At 39.2% G+C, this 18019-nt stretch overlaps 1 protein-coding gene across 1 annotated transcript in view; it reads right to left on the reverse strand.

The window, feature by feature from the left end:
• CLVS2 (clavesin 2) overlaps positions 1-18019 on the reverse strand; it is a 52164-nt gene that overhangs the window by 32138 nt on the left and 2007 nt on the right. The window contains exon 2 of the mRNA XM_063290812.1: positions 11286-11460. Coding sequence (XP_063146882.1) covers positions 11286-11460 — 175 coding nt within the window. The remainder of the gene's footprint in view (positions 1-11285; positions 11461-18019) is intronic.

An 18019-nucleotide genomic window follows, 5' to 3' on the forward strand; every position in this document is an offset into this window, starting at 1 on the left:
AGCCAGCATGGGTTAATTAAATAAGGGTTAATTGTTCAGTCTTTTGTGTTTATTTTTAAAAACCTTGCCCATGTAATTCTGATACAGGTGTATCCACATAGAGTTGTTCCATACACATTTCCACATAGAGTTTTGCTTAGCTATGTTGCCTTTTATTTAGAGAGAAAAAATATTCTCTGTATTAATTCAGAATCCCACCAGGTAAACAAGATTGGATCTGATTGGGTCTTGGATGAGAGACCACCAAGAAATCCCACAGCTGCCCAAAAGGAAACAGCCTGGGCATGGGCATAAGTTCACCAGGAGGTGAGCTTGACTTGAGAGAGATATTACCTTCCAAAGCTTAGTTCTATTATTTTAAGAATTAATTGATTTAATGAGGCTATTTGTTCTTTGTTTTCTATATTTGCTTTCTATTTTCTATATTCATATTTCTATACTTTATTATTTTAAGAATTAACTTGATTTGATGAGGCTATTTGTTCTCTGTTTCCCTTATTTGCTTTAAAGCAGTGTTTCTCAGCCTCAGCAACTACAAGATGTATGGACTTCAACTCCCAGAATTCCCCAATGCTGGCTGGGGAATTCTGGGAGTTGAAGTCCACACATCTTAAAGTAGCTGCGGTTGAGGAACACTGCTTTCAAGTAATCATTCAGCCCTGTGAATCTTTGTTATTTGAAAGTACCAACTTAATAAATATTTCTCTTCTCCATTCATTCGGCCCCAAGTATCCAAATTCTGCTTAGTTCAGTGGAGTTGGAGAGGATCTAAAACTTGAACTAGGTTCTGCCATGCTATGACTCTTGCCTTTATTCTTGCCTTTAACTTCCAACTATCTTGCTGGTCAGACTGCCTTCTCAAATGCATGAGCAATAAAATGTGATGCAAAACAACAGACTGAAATGGTGGGAGACAGAGTTGCTTCTCCCTACCCAACTAAATTCTGTGAGCCAAAGACAGACAAACTAAGACTCTTTAAGAGGAAGTTTCAGGAGAAGAATAAATAGATTAGGAAATACAAAAAAAATATTGAGAAGGACTGACATGTTAGAATCGTAAGAAGGGTTAAGACAAGGATTGGGGTGAGAAAGAATTGATGGCATACAATAAGAAATATTTCACTCACTAAGATATTCTCCACTGCATATTCCTATTTGTTGAATCAATCTAGCAAAAAGCAGAGGGAGCAGCAAAGCCCTCTAAAGATTCAAGCCTCTGAATTGGAAAGCCTTGAGAAAATGTTCCCTGTCAGTTCCTCTCTCTTCATCTTCTCTCCTGCTTCTCGCCCCATCTGGTCGTTGTCACATATGGAAAAGCAAAAGTAAAGAAGTGGAGCTAAACTACAACTTTCCCCAGCTCTTAATACCCACCTTCCCAAAGCTTCTGGGAAGTTCATATTCCATTTTGGTTGTCAGTGGTGGAGAAATCCTTTTTCACACCAGAGAACCTTGTAATCTCTTGAAGCAGCCCAATCTGACCTGAGATTTCTGGTATGTTGCTTTTCTCCCCCTTTGAAGAGAGAAACAAAGAAGCTGGCCCCCAGCTGTTTTCCTTTTCTTTCCCTTCTGTCTGATGTGTCTGGTCTCGGTGGCAGCTGGAAGAAGAATTGCACCATGTTCCATTGTGCCTTTGTCTTTTCATTAGTAAAACAGTGTCAGCGAGAGACTTCTGACATCACTATTTACCTCTACAAAGCCTTTGGCGCTACCCACAGAGCAAAAACAAAATACCAGCCATTTTCATTTGGGCTCAATAAGGGGACTTTTTAAAGTTCCACCAGTCATCTATATATTTGTCTCTCTTAACATGTTCTCAGCAGCCTGGTATCATACAAAGATTTAAACATCTGCTCTGCACACCTTATTTTCCTAGTTCATCTATGAACTCAGCTTAGAAAGAGGTCCTATAACAAAATAGTTAGATCCAGTGGTTAAGTTTGGTCTAGTGGTTAAGGCAATGGGCTAGAAACCAGGAGACAGAGAGTTCCAGTCCCACCTTAGGCCTGAAAGCCGGCTGGGTGACCTTGGGCCAGTCCCTCTCTCTCAACCCAACTCACCTCACAGGGCTGCTGTTGTGGGGAAAAATAGGAGGAGGAAGGAGTATTTGGTATGTTCCCCACCTTGAGTTATTTGTAAAAATAATAAAAGTGGGATAAAAATAAATAAACAAACAAACAAACAAATAAAAATTTATCTGAGCTACTTAGTGATGAAAATTAGGAACCATAAATCAATATTTTATGTTGTGATTAGGGGTGACTAACTCTTCAGCAGGAGTGCCAAGAAAGGAGCTTTGGGGTTACACACAGTATAGCTCAGCAGGGTGGCTGCGTATAGCCCCTCACCTGCCTCTCCTGTGCCCACCCACCACTCCATGTCTTGCCTGCCTTTCACGTTCACCTCCAAAGTCTTTCCATCCCTCACTCTTCTCCCTCTCTCTGCCTTGAAGATGTAGGGAGGAGTTTCAAGAACCTGGGAGGTTCAGGTTGTGTGATCACCCAAACTGCCAGTCTAGAACAGTAGTGCCTGTGAAGCAACTTTCTGATCCCTGGAAAAAGAACCTGCCAGGAAAGGATTAGCTCTACCTCTTCTAACTAGAAGGAAGGGCTTTAGACTTACACCTGTCTCAGGGTAAACCCCCTCCCTTCAGTGCATGCACCAACTTCAGCTGAGTATAATTCATTTGCGTTGAATATTTCACTGTAACAACAACTCTTCTCACTGGCATAAAACATGTAAGAGATGGAAAACCAATGTAAAAAAACCAAAGGGCAGTAATGGTTGCTTTGACCCTTGGCCATTTGAATTTTTCTGTCTCTTGCTTTTCTGGTGACGTCCAGAGCGTATCTTCACTGAACTCTCTCTGGAACTCATCTGACCTTGCGTGCATGGTTCCAGGTCAGCAGAAGTTTTGCAGGGGTACCTCGGAGGTGGTGGCATTTACCTTGGTACTTCCCTCCTCTGTCTTGTCTATTATATGTATTTCTGTTGATAGGACTGGGAACTCCAGCAATTGTTTTCCTGTGTGTTCCCTGCCAGAAAAAGGGTCAGGAACAAGAATGAGGATGAACTCCTTCTGTATCTCCTCTCTTCCTTCTTCAGGTCTATGAGCTAGGATCTTTTTTTTCCCCCTTATTCTTACTTTCCACTGGGACTGGGTCAACTGCCTCACAAATTAACTTCTCCCCTGAAAGGGCTTTGCTGTCAGTTGGCTCTCAGTTGGGTGGTTTACCTCCTAGTGCTTACCTCTGTATGGAATAAGTTCTGAGTGGCCTTTACTTCTGCTTCATTACAGGTGAGCTCAGTGTTGGCACTGTCACTTGCTTCATTCATCTTGCTTTGCTGATTCTGGAGGCTGTAATTTCCTGGCTCCAACATTACTTCTTCCACTCCCTGGTTTCATCTACATCCACCACATGTCATCTCATCTGGGGCCTATTGTTGAATCAGTTGGATTATGGTTGCTGAGAGCCACTTCATTCTTGTGCATTTTTTCCCCTTGTCTGTCTGCAGTTGCAGAGTTTTCCTTCTTGGTCCTCAAACAGGAAACTTACTGTTGCTTCCTAGAAGGCAGAGCTAAAGACTGAAGGAAGATATTTCCTTCAAGGGATGGAAAGAAGTCTTGGGGACTTCCGGGGGAGGCGTGGAGAACTAAAGACAGCTCTGGGAAAGCAGAGCCAATGACTGTGGCAAAGACCAAGGAACCAGTGAATAGCTCGATTCCTTGGAACCTCTCCAGATAAGAAGAAGATGGGAGATCAGCCTTTTTTGCTCTGGACTGATGCTCCTCACAAGGAGACCACAGGACAGTGGTTTTCTATAGGTTTGAGCACTGGGAGATGAAGGGATTAGCTATCTTGCTTGCAACCGTGGTGGAGCCTTTTAAAGGATGGTAAGTTCGCAAACCTCACTTTCTAATCATTTTCAGAAATTGCTCATTAACTACTTCTGTCCTGGTCAGACTATGCAACCAAAATACTCTTTATTAAATAACTATTTACAGTAATTAAGTCCTTAAAGTATGAAGAACTGGATTCCACAAGCCCAACTGGCCACAACTTAGTGGAACAGGACCTTCTAACAGAAACTGGGAGACTGGTAGAGACTGACACACAAGGTGCTGCCGAAGCTGAAGACTCAGATCTTGAACTGGAAACAAGGCTGAACTCGACTAGGAACTCTGGACTAGGTTGGAGACTTGGAGCAAGCCTGGAACTCGAAACAAGGCTGGACTTGGCTGGAACCCCAGACTAGGCTGGACCTTCTGGACTGGAGACTTGGAGCAGGGCTGGAAACGCGGAACAAGGCTAGAATCTACTGGAAGCCCTGGACTGGGCTGAATTCTCTCGACTGGATACTTGAAACAAGGCTGCGAACTTGAAGCAAGACTAGACGCGGCTGGAAGCCCTGGACTGGACTTAATTCTCTGGACTGGAGACTGGCAACAAGGCTGGGAACTCAAAGCAAGGTTAGACATGGCTGGAAGCCCTAGACTGGGCTGGATTCTCTGGAGACTGGAAACAAGGCTGGGATACACGTTCACAACAAGGTAAGTGTGAAGCTCCTGAGCAATGCTGGACACCTGAAGCATGATTGGGCTGCACCGAAGGCAAGCCGTGGAACTGCTGATCAAAGGAACCAAAAAGTTGCACAGCAAAACGCGGCGCTTCAAGGCTGGAGGCAGGGCTGAAATCGCTGGGCATGGTAGATGCAGAATCCTCAGTGACCGCAGAGGCAGGAGTCAAGTCCTCTTCAGAGCAGAGCAAAGGCACTGATTCCTCTTCAGCCACAGACACCATCTCCTATGCAGGTAGGGACTCTTCCACTGAAGCTGCAGGCTTGCAGGATCAGTTGTCTCCAGCAGCTTGCTTTCCACACGTCTGCCTTTTATCCCGATCCTTCTGTAGCCAATCGGGCTGTCTTTTCTTTTGCATGCTTTTCTGCCTGTCATTGGCATGCGCTGATTGGAGGATTCAAATCCTCCCCAAATCTTGGCCAATCAGCGCCTTGGACTCTTCCTGCACTGCTGGCTCATCCTTAAGTTTCATTTCCCCAGTTTCAGCCCGGTAAGTTTCTATTTCCTCCTCTCACTCAGAAGGAGTTTTGCTTTCTGAGTCAGAAGCAGGCTTGACTCTGACAACTTCTAAGCTATTAAACACCTTCGAAACAACAAGTTTGAAAATGCCGGGTGAGTCTCCCTTCAAACCTGAATGAAAGAAAATTTTAATCATAAGTTTAAGAATTTAAAGAATCTGAAATAGACAGCAAAAGACTAAATAAGATTTTTATCTCAGAAAGCTATAAACGGACTAAGGGTCCAGATAAAATTGGAATACTGAAACTTACAATAAGATTTTGGAATTAAGTACAAAGAACAAACAGTTTCTCATGGGAAACAGACTTATTTTGGTATAGTAAGTCATAACAAAAATAAGTGATGGTTTTAGAAACTGGACAATAGAGGGGACTAAAGATTCTAAGGAGAAGAAAAAAAATACAAGCTTGTTTTTGATGTCAGTTAATTAATACTGGGACTTACAAAATGACACAAAACATTATAACATTAGAGGAGATCGTTGAAGAATGGAGCCAGAAATTAGTAGCCACAGTATCAACACTGTCAGTAATGATGTCTGCTTCTTTGGATAGTCTATATCTAAAAGAAGTTAATGAAGGAATGACAGATATGGAACAAATTTTATCTGACAAGACAGGGAAAGTACTGAAAGTGAAACTACAAATGACAGGTCAAGAGAATAGTTTGGAAAAGGACGCATTACTGGATATACAAAAGAAACTGGCTGAAGTTTTAAAAATGAAAAGGGAAATACAAATGATAAACCAAGAGAATGACCCAGAAAATGTTTTCTTATTGGATCTACAAAAGAGGCTTTTTAAATCCTTGAAGAAATCTGTGTATTGGGATAAAAAAGTATTGAAGAAAAATACAACATTTGATCGAATTAAAGATTAAGACTGTCAGAAGTAAAAGGAAGGAATATAAAGTTGGTTTATTTGATCAAGGTTAAAATAAGATTTCTTTTCTCCAACCCTTTATGGGCTTGGCTGATACCAGGATTGAAAAGTTGATGTTTTATTGATTTCCTTATAGATAAGGGATGGGATATGGGATGAAGAGATAAATGTTTGTAACCGTAGAGGGGGTGAAGAGTCACTAAATTTGTCTATACTTGTGATGAAGGTTGGAAGTCACTTCTTTATATATTTTTCTTGTCTTTCTTTCTTTTTCTTTTTTTTCCTGCATTTTTATTCTTTCTTTCCATTCTCTTCTCTTTCTCTAAGTTTAGTTGGTATTAGTTTTTCCTATTGTAATTAAAATTATATTAAAAAGAAAGAAAGAAGTCTTAAACTCTGCCTTCTAGCTAGAAGAGGTGACACTGACTGCTTTAGCATGAGCTCCATCTTTGATGACCAAGAACCACACCCTCATTCTTTATTTTATACATATTCTGGAAAAGGAATGAAAAGAATGAGGAACCCATTCTGCATTCCAATCTTTTTCTAAGATTGCTGGGTGAACTGTTGTCCATCCAAAAGTCAAGTAGACCTCGCAAAGCCTTAGAAAGCCCAATTTATTTATTTATTTATTTAACAAGCTACCTACCTACCTATTTCATACAATGATTCTAGGTGGCTCACAATAATCCGTAAAAACATTGCCATCTTTCCTCTGAAGCCCTCTTCAAGAAGTTTGAGTACCAATCCTTGAACAGTTTGCACAATTCTGCAGGGTCTGCAATTTCTCAGCACAGATATATCTCTCCCTCCCGCCCTCTGATAATCCTGAGGCAGCTACCAATTTCTGCTTCCTTTTCCTATAAATGCAATTAATTTCCAGGAATGGTAGCCTTTTGTATGCAGCCAGCCATTTTGAGCTGTGCAAAGTCTTGTGAGCCAAATCAAATTTAAATTAACTGATGAAACAGTGTATGAGTTTATCAAGGTAGCACTATGTTCTATGCTTGTATTAGTTATGTTCCTCTTGCAGCAATATTTGTCTAACATGCTCTGTTATAGAGATGGACAAGTTTCTCATGTACATGTAAAATGCTGTGTAAAAAGAAACAATATCAGCTGTTCCCTCTGTTTTCTGTCTCTCATCAGTGTTTTGCTCAGATTCAGCAAGTGGCTCTTGAAATGTAAGGTCATAGTTTCACAATACACTAGTGAATGAGAAGACATCACAAGTGACTCTTAATCAGATGGATTCTCCTGATCAGTAGGTATCAGTACAAAAAGCAATTTTGAAAGGATTCATTGGTATTTGATAGTGAAAATCCTTTCCTTTTTAAAATTGTGGGAAATGGAAAGGACTATAATTATCCTTGGAGGTATTTTGAGGCAGGAGTTTAAACATAACTGATGGATAATGATACAGAAGAGTTCGATATCTTCACTGTTGTTAATGTTGAATCATTTGTGGTGGATCAATGTCTTGGGAATAGATTTTTTTATCCCACCTTTATTATTTTTATAAGTAACTCAAGGTGGGGAACATATCAAATACTCCTTCCTCCACCTATTTTCCCCATACAACCCTGTGAGGTGAGTTGGGCTGAGAGAGAGTGACTGGCCCAAGGTCACCCAGCCGACTTTCAGGTCTAAGGCAGGACTAGAACTCACGGACTCCTGGTTTCTAGCCTGGTGCCTTAACCACTAGACCAAACTGGCTGGCTGGCTGGCTGGCTCTCTCGCTCTCTCTCTCTCCTTCATTCTCATCTATCTATTCTTTAGTTATTTCAATTGTTCAATACTTGAGGGCAATGTTTGATATTTTTATTTAAAATATTTATTTCTAGAATCTTTGTGCATTACATAGTATTTTTATTTTTTATTACACATATTCTGCTTTTCCTCTAAGGAGTTTAAGGCAGCATGTGTGAGATCACTCCTCATTTTTACCCTCACAACAACAACCTTGTTAGGCTGAGAGTGTGACAGCTGACGGAGGACTTGAACCTGGCTCCCTCTTGTCACAATCCAATCACTACCCCACAGTACCCGATAGGTTAAGGTGTCCATGAAATGGAAAATGTATTTTGCTGCAAATTCAAAACAAAATGTTGCATTTCCAAAGTTCCATTGACCCATTCAGGGTTGGCCTTGGTCTGGATGAAACAAAACCAATTCAGTCAAAACAAAGCAAAACCCAGAACAGTTTTGGGTGTTTCAGTGATGGGAAACCGTGAGATTCTGAACAAGCCTCTTGGGCTGCAAAAGTCTGACTGACCACTAGATGGCAACAGTGAGATGCAGAAAATTCTAAGATTTCTGCCCGTCCATCTAGTGGCCAAATAGACCTTTGTAGCGCAGATCTGTTAGCTTTAACCCTAGTCTTTGAACTGGAGCAACAATTTGCCCTGGGGCTATTAGTATTCAAGCTGAATGGAATGTAAGGGTAGGGTGGCTCTGTTTTTGATTCCTCACACAAGAGGAATTTCAATCAATTATCTCCCCTAGAGTAAGAGGTCATTGTGACAGGAAATATTAAATCAATTCTAACCAGTCCATTAAAGGGTTAGTTTAAAAAAAAGTTTTAAAATAAACCTCTTCTTCTAAATCTATGTTGTCTATGCCTGTACCTAACCTTGCAGACAGTCAGAAACACAGATTATCTCCCTCCACCCTAATATTTAAAGATTCCAGAAATGGAGGGGGTAGGGGGAGAGAAGGAACTGCTGTTCAGAAAAGAAGCCCCACCCTGGAAAGTAGAAAAGATCCAACCAGCAGCCATCATTTACCTCAGTGGCACACAGAACAAAAGAATAATCATGAGTCATGCACACACCCTTGCTCAGCAAAACAATTCTTCTTTTTATACTTGAAGTGGTAAAGAGAAACTGCAGCCAACAGGTCTACATACTTCTTTGCTGCAAAAGGCAAAACGGGCCCTTTTGTGAAAGGAGTCACTAACAAGGGAATCCGTTAACTTAACTCTGGGTACTGTCCACAAAACGTGTATCAAAGCGGTGTTAGATCGGAACTCTGCAGAAGCACAATGAACATTCTAGCACATCCTCTTAAAATTACCGTTATTAAAATGCATAAATGCTCATACAGATGGTTTTTAATTTGCTTCATAGAAGTTCTAAAACATTTCATTGCTTCAGATGTGAAGAAAGCATTTCCTTCCTTAAAAGCAGACAGTTTGCAGTAAAATAGCAATATTTGGATACTGTATTAAGGTTGCAGCTTCACCATGGGAATTTTTCTTTCACCAGTGGTATTCTGTCAAAGAACTATAACTCCCATCATCCCCATGCTGTGTGAGAGTAATGCAAATGTAATCCAATACATCTAGAGAGGGCCAGGTTGAAATCTGGTTTTTCACATTATATCGTGCCAAAATAAAATGTACAGCATGGTCATCCGGCAGATTACTTAAAAGAGCAATGGTGAAAAAAGGACATGTTTCTGAAAGGAGATTTGGAAGAAACCAACACACCATCCTCTCTGTCTAAGCCTTTCCTTACTTGCATCTAACCATACCATAAACATGTCCATTTCCACCATATCCCCTTGATGTTGCCTTCATCTCATCCTTTTCCTATGAGAGAGCAAGGCTTTAGTCATCCTCAACTGGACTGGTGTTAAAGAAGTATTTTCCCCCACATTGCAAGGGAGCCTCAAATAGGGGCTTTGTCTCCCATTACCTTGGAGGAAAGTTAAGTGACTGTCAGTGAATGGGAAACCACTGTATGTATGCAAAGATATTATTATTATTATTATTATTATTATTATTATTATTATTATTATTATTGTTTTACTACAACACATAAGGACAACAAAATATGCGAATAGTTGGATACATATTTTTTTAAAGGCAATATTGAACAAATCAACCCACTAAACAAACAAAAACTAAGTAAAATACACGATTATATGAGCATCATTACATTTTAGCTTTTAAATAACAAATTAAATCTTCACCATCTAGAATCATATTGTAAGAGCCATTTCAAAGACTGAGAGTTGACACATTTCATCAAAGGGCCCCACGGCAGGCAACCACACCCTACTTACGAGCAACTAGCCTTTCTCTGATAGTTTGTCTTTATCATTGCCATGAGATTAGTTTTTCAACAATGGGGAGACCAATTTATGGCCCCAATTACCCAGTGGACTAAAGATCTGTCAGTCCTTCAAGGTAGATCAGACTAGCAATCCAATGTCATGTAGTACTACTTTTATTGTAAAGCTATAGTAACAGAATCTTGCAAGTCTGCATATGCTTCCCCCCTCCCTCCCTTTACCTTCATGAGAACTAGGGTGGGTCATGTCTGAGACATTTACTCAGGTTACATTCCTGCCCTGAACTCAGGCCCCTTTTATCTGATGGTTGTCTTAGTAGTGGCTCTTCCTCTTGTCCCTCAAGGCCATTCCCTCTTCCCTCTTCACCTGATGTTACAAGTTGTCCTCAGACAAAAATTATGCATGGAAAATTACAATGAAATATAGTTAACAAATATCTGTTTGTTAGCTGCCTAACAAATATACAAGTGACTGTGTGTGTGTGTATTTCAAATAATTACAGTTATAATTATCTCTTATTGAAACTGTTATATAAAAATGTGTATATATGTATGTATGTGTGTCTGTATGAAGCCCATAGATATACATGAACACATACAATTTATCCTGTAATTGTACTGTTCTTTCTTTCTTATTCTTTTTTCTCTTGTTTTCACTTGTATTTTTTCTTATATTCTTTCCTCTCTGTTCTATTCAATAAAGAGGGAAAAAAAGGAAGGGCTGCTCCTTGTTCTTTGCATTTTTAGCTCTACACATGAATGTATTGCCTGAATAGGGCTAGTAGCAATGTACAAATGTCTGTTCAGAGTTTCACTGTTCCACAACATATGCTACTTGATTGTAGGCCTCACTGTACAAGGAATAATTACACAGATAGTAATATATCTAACCAGCATTATATATAATCCAGTAGTATATCTGCCTTATTGCCTGCTTTGTTATATTCCAACTCTTAATAACAATTTAGAGCTACTAAATGTGAAGTAATCTTCAAGTAAGACCTTCAGACTTTGAGCACTGTAAGCTGAAGAGCCACTTGGCTACTAAACAGATTCTTTACCCGTTCACTCACAAATTCCAAAACATACATAGACATCTAAACTCTCAATTGCTAGACTGCTAAAAAAGATTGTTAGATTGCTAAAAACATGAAACAGTCAGGAAGAACTGAGGAGTGATGCTTGGGGAGAGAAGAGTAGAAGAAATATGAATAATGCTTAAAACCATTTTACCTGAAGGCCTTCTATGGCTAATCGAAGCATACTTGGTGTCAGCTTAGAAGCCTGTTTGAAAGTGAAATTACTCCAGTCTATAATCAAAACAAAGCCATTTACTTGAAGTTCTGGGTCCTCGATCATGGCTTCTAACGAAAGAAGTATGGCACGTAAAATATCCACCAGTGTGTATCTGTCAACATATAAAAGCAAAGATGGGCTTAAGCTAACCAACAATGTTCAGACGATAGAAGATAAGCCATTATTTTGCTACTACTTTGCAACATTTCAACATTTCAAGTGATCAAGTATAGCACAGATTTCATGAAACATGGTCACTGTAGCTATTGTAAGTATATACACATGCAGTGTATCTTTAGAATTAATAGTGTTAAGACTGGGAAAGATAAACAACAAGCTATTCAGATGAGACCATACCATAGCAGTTACTGTTCCAGATGGTCCAGCCCTGACATAGCTTGAGCAACTCAGTAGTTCTTTCCTTCAAACTGCATTACATTTTGTTCAGTAAACAGAGTCAATATCCATCCAGAAAAATGCTAAATATAGAATTGACAAGTCAGTGGAGAAGGTATATATATGAATATGCTTATATGAATGTGTGCATTTCAAAGCTAAGGTCTTGGAATCTTTACGGTTATGTAAGGATTGAAATTATAGGTACCACTATAGTCATTTTTATTATGAAAATGGCAACATAGAATGAATTATGATGAAAGAAGCTGCATTAAAATCTTTGCCCAGTGATGAACTAATTACATAAAAGCTCATCTCATATTCATTGTAGATCTGTAATATCCAACATTTATTGACCTGGATAGGTGAAAGCAATCATCCTTATTGTTATTTATGCCTGCAGCACAGTAGTGGGGGGCAGATGTAAACCTGAAGTTCTTTCACAAGCTTCTGACAGATTTCATTTTTTTTTTCTGACTGAACACAGAACCACAACATACAGTATACTCGATTTTGAACTAGACCTTAAGGATTTGAAATGTTATGAAGTTTTCATAACAAAGCTTTCCACATATTTAATGTTTGTAAAAATTTTAGAGTTTCAATTTTAAGGCACCTTCCATTTTGCTTACAGTGTTTTTGAGTCTGAAGTAAGTGGGAATCTGAAACTGTTCTCTGGTTTTCAAAATGGTTATAGCCATTACACTAATGAAAGGCTTTTTAATAAAGTAAAATAAAGAGTCCTTCAAGTTGACTTTGAGACTGGATGACTACAAAGATGCATTTTGGACCAATATTATGGAAGCGGTTTGCCAGTGCCTTCTTCCAAGATATCATTTTGACTTCTCAGTTTAATTTACAACCCTTGTGATCTCCCTTCCAAGTACTAATTACATCTGACCCAGTAACCTTTTCAAGATCGATCACAGTAAGCTGGATGGAGAGAAGGAGCATAAATTTGAAAGAACACATATTTAACATCTTGTATGCAAACAGGAATTAGGTAAATGCTCTTGAAAATTTTTCTCCAGAGCTTGGTTCAGATCTAATTAAAACTTACTGAACTTTTACTTCATTTTATCTAGTTTTCAGATTCTGACATCTAAAGAAATCTGATGTTTTCATTCTCAAGCTTTAATATTCCATTCTTTCCTCATGCGATATTACAATTATTTCCCAATCCATTCCAACTACTTTACTTATCCAGTTCCTTCAGCTGAGCTTAATAAAAACTGAGCATTATTAACAGTTCTATCCTTCTGCAATAATATCAATGTATTTATTTTGATCAACAATCAGATTTATAATTTAGTAATATCATGCACCATGCCCAACAAAGTACAAAAGGGAGTATTAAGAAGGATCCTACTAGAAAATTAGCCAGTTTCACATCCCTATAAATAGCTTTTATAAGGTATAAGCTTTTGGTACTTTCCTTTACCAAGAACTCGGTTCTGGATGCTTTCCTCTGCATTTCTCAATTATTTTTCAATGTATTCAAAATAAGCAGTCTGTATTTTTCCACATCTGATAGTATGAACATGTTACCAAAGAGGTTCTCACTAGGTGAATTCCACAGAGTGCTAGATAAAACACCATGTTCATAGTTTAGAACAACTATATTCTGTTTTTGCCTCCTTCAGATCTGGTCAGAGAAGTGGTAGCAGATATCTGCGGCAGGGGGGAGATAAAGTGGGAGCCATGACTCTGCAGTAATATGTAGAAGATTAGTATTAACAGCCAACAAAATTAATCTCTACTTTAAATCTGGCTGACTTCAGTGAAACTTAGCTTTCATGCAGAGTCTCATGGGTCACATTGTAAACCCGATGGTGTATCACTAATGTCTAAAGAATAATCTAGGATTTACAATTTATTTAACAGTGTCTAATGCCTCTATTTATGCATGCTGTTAGAAAACCTCTGTTTATGCTGTTTCTAAAATGCTTTATGCCTTAAGAAAACAGATACAATTACCCAACTGGAAAATAGTTAGAATATATGCATGCAATAATAAGTAAAATGTTCCTCTTTCGGTTCCAAAATTCAAAGTAGATTTACATGCAAATTCTTACAATCAAAGGTGCAATCTTATAGATGTTTCTTAGAGTAAGTCTTACTGAACACAGCAGGACTTACTCCAGAAAAAGCATGTAGAGAACTGTGCTATGAATTACTTCTATTGATATAGTATGAGGCTATGTCCGTGACAATGGAAAAACGAGAACATTTAACAGATAGACCTTTGTTAGGTTTCATAGTTCTGTTCAGTTGCAGAAAAAGCTCCAAGCTGGCACTGAACACAGAATCGATAAGGCTTAGAATTTCATTATTTTTCTTCTTTAAATCAATCACTTTTAGTAGTGCTGGTGTTATTTAATTTTAATCTTGGGAATGGAGTAGCGAGTACTTATTTCCACTATAAACTCTCAACCCAACCCACCTCACAGGGTTGTTGTGAGGAATAACAACAACAACAACAATAATAGTAATAGTAATAGAAAGCTGTGTTTCATTGTATTTGTAGCTACCTGATCCTGAGGTTTTTGTGACATAAATTCTTCATTCTGCTAGAAGTGTGCTATTGTCTTCATTCAGAGATTAATTTGTGCACCAAACATTTCAAATGAAGCTTCTGGATGTAAGAATTAGGTTAATGGTAATTCAACCTACCTCTTCAGTCCATTTACTCCATCTGATTAGTTGCACGGATAGAAATCCATGCTACAGCTACATACCTCAGCAATTGTCTTTAGTGCTCATCATCATAATTTATCATAAACTAGTATGATTTCCCCTCTAAAACTTTCCGAACATGTTTCAATTCAACATCATCTTGATCAGAGAATTAGTGAAACCTACTATTCCAGCTCAATAGCAATCTACCACGGCACCTTCCTTGTGAACAGATGAGGTTGAAGTTGCCCTTAAGTAATCCTGTTCAAATATTTTCCCTACACATAAACTGAAGGGCATCCACACCTATTGCTCTGAACCCTGGACATTCATGCTTTCAGCAGCAATGGGAAAGGGAAACTTTCTGGGTTTTTTATCATGATTCTGAATTGTGTGCTCATCTACAGCTTTATACACACGGAAGCCCCTTTCATACTTCCCACTGAATGCCCAGAATGTGGAAATGGGGCCAAAGACTATCCTCCTCCTCCTCCTCCTCCTCATTATTGAACTTATTATTCACCTTATCAGTGAATGCAGTCCCTACATGGAGGGAACAAAACAGCCAGGCTTTTGAGTTAGAAACTGATCCCACTGAACCCTATGGTCTATTCCTGGGTCAACTTTTCCATGCATCTTTTAACTGAAGAGGCTAGGAACTGAGCGAGATAAATTCTCCTAGGTAGCTCCCTTTTTTCCCTTCAGAAATAGCATCAGGAGTAAAGCTACCCACCACCAGAACCATTTATCTCAAATAACCTATTTTATCCTTTCTGTGTTCTACCTATTGGATGTAGATGTAGACAGCTGAGAGACAGCATGGTGTGGTGCTTAAGATGATGGAGGAGGAGCAGGGAAGACCCAGCTTCTAGTCTTCCCTTAGACATGGAAGTCAGCTGAGGGACTTTGGGCCAATCATTCCTTCTCGGCCCTAAATCAGTGTCAGGCCAACAAGCCAACTGATAAACAAAATCTCTTGTCGCATCATGCATTGATAGTTTTGCTATAACAACTAAGTGAGCATAGTGCAAAAACAAGTGGCCAACCAAGTGGGACCAATGGTAGGAGAAACATCTAAATCTATGGCACTACAGGATGTTCTGCTCAGTCTGGGTTCTGCAAGAGGGCTGCATGAAGAAAGTGTGTGCTATCTTAGTGAGGCACTTTGCACTGAGGAGGCAACACACATCTGCCCCCGTGAGAAGTCTTGAGATAGGGCTCAGCTGCCTGAACCGCCTGCCTAGCTCATGGACATTCAGACAGGTGAAATACTGGGATTGCTCAGGCCTGCTAGTTGAAGGAAGCATGTAAAGGTACCCGTGAAGGGGTGCTTTGATCAGAAAAAAGCATCTCTTCAAGGCTTTGCGCAGCAGCACTGTGACTGTTATACACATAAACCTTGGTAAGTGAAGATTTCTTAGATTTCTCTCACTTAGGTTTTTTTTTAGCCTAGTAGGTTCCCTGCTATGTTTTTCCAGCATAGAGATGTATCGGTAGGAGAAACACGACCTGTTGAATTCTGCTTCTTGTGCCATTTTTGATAGTTATTTCCATGTTAAAGGTACATTTTTTTCTCCCCCTCAACTTGGATTTTAAATGTTTAGCACAAGGACATGTTTTGCAATATATGTACGTGTGTGTGAGAGGTAGAACTGTTCTACAAAATGTATTTCCAACTTAACTGGAATGGGAATTTATGAATTGGACTTATTTAAATGAGAAGCTGATAGTGGCAGCAGTAGATTGTAAAATGAATAAGAACCATGATATAGACAATCAACTGTCACTTCAGTATAATTATGACCCCACTGATTATTATGCATGCATAATAAATTTACAGACAAGCACATTTCTTTTATCTTAGATATGAAAAGACTGGAAAAAGTTAACTGATGGAGCAGAAACATCTGAGCTGCCCCAACTTATTCAGAAAAAAGGAGGGAGTTATGTCAAGCGAAGTGTTAGTGATAAGAGGGCAAAGCCATACCATACACAGTCCTCAATTTAGGAAGGATTTTATTTCCTTTGAAATGGCATTGCTAAGGCATATCCACCCACAGCAAGGGAGACATTCCAGTGAAATAAACCAGGATGATCCACTCTCTGATTTCACCCATCTAATATTCCAAGACAAATAAAGGAGCAGCATGAGGCAGAAGTCTGAATGCAGTAGAGATTGGACTGATCTTGGCAGGACTAGAGAAGTCTAAAGACATTGCTTGGAGCTGATGGTTCAGTTCCCTGCTATGAGGTTTTTTGTTTTTAATCTAACAGCTTTCTGTTGATCATGACTGAAGTATGTTTTTAGCATACTGTTTTACTGGAAATGCATCAATATATTTTAAGATAGTTACAGTGGCAATGGGTACACCATTGGAAGACATGAAAGACCAGGTTAGGGACAGCTCATTATGGAGAAAATCTATCCGTGTGGTCACTAAGTGTTGACACCGACTTGATGGCACATAATCAATCAATCAATTCTAAGATAATTCATTGGTAGACTCTGTGCCTCTGAGACACAGTTCTTGCTTTTTCAAGAAACTGGAGAGTAGAAAAGCCAGTGCAACACTTGTGCATATCACTAGCATTCTGTCAACAATGGTTTCTTGCCTTTCATACAATAGATCCAGACCAATCATCTTCCACTGAGCCAAATGATGACATTATGAAAAGGTCCAATTCAACAGTTGTTTTCGTAGCATGCATTTTACTCTGCTACAAGGGCTCTCATGTAGGAATTGCAACATTTGAATTTAGGCATCACTCTGGGTAATTAATTCTGATCCCAACTTCAGTAGACCTCAGAGGAGGTGGAACCCTATTTTCAGAATTCATGAACTGTTCAGGTCATCCAGCAGCCAAGTTATGCCGATGTAAAGTGAGGTATGATCAGAAGAAAAGAGCAACTATACTATAAAAGAAACATCTGAATTGTGTGCAGATAGAACAAATTTTAAATTGAGCAGTGTAAACATCAGAAAGTCAGTCTAGGATGATCTGGGTTCAAATACTACTGCGGTGACAGCCATGCCCATAGGGGCTTGCTACTTGTGTTAGAATAATGGAAGTGTCTTTACTGGATACAGGACCAAGACAGGTCAGAATGATGAAAGCAACATCATGGCATTGTGCCACAAGCTTTGCCCCTACTGTCCGTACATGTGACATCACAATACAGTCCAAAATGGGTGGAGCTATCTCATGGCTCTCTTTTCATCATTCTGACCCTCTTCGCTTGTCCAATCATGAAACCCCTAAGTGGGCCATTCATTATCTTTCACTCTTACAAGATAGACTCTACCTCTAGGTAGTCTAAGGCAACCCTCTCAGGTACTGACTTTTGTTGGTAAGAAAGGACAGCATATTATTTGTTAGTTACTGCATTTAATTTATTGTAATTATATCGACCTCAAAGAGGAAAGAAATAAGCATTTTGGCCCACAAATACCCAATTAACTCAAACACTTTGAGGCACAATGTACCTTGATGGGGAGCTGGTGGGGGAGAGGGAAAACATGACATTTACCATTTCATTTCAAGCAACAAACTACCATGAGCCAGCTTTGAATGCTTACCTACTTCAGGAGACTATTGTA

This window comes from Candoia aspera, chromosome 1, assembly GCF_035149785.1.
Source record: "Candoia aspera isolate rCanAsp1 chromosome 1, rCanAsp1.hap2, whole genome shotgun sequence".
NCBI classification, from domain to species: Eukaryota; Metazoa; Chordata; class Lepidosauria; order Squamata; family Boidae; genus Candoia; species Candoia aspera.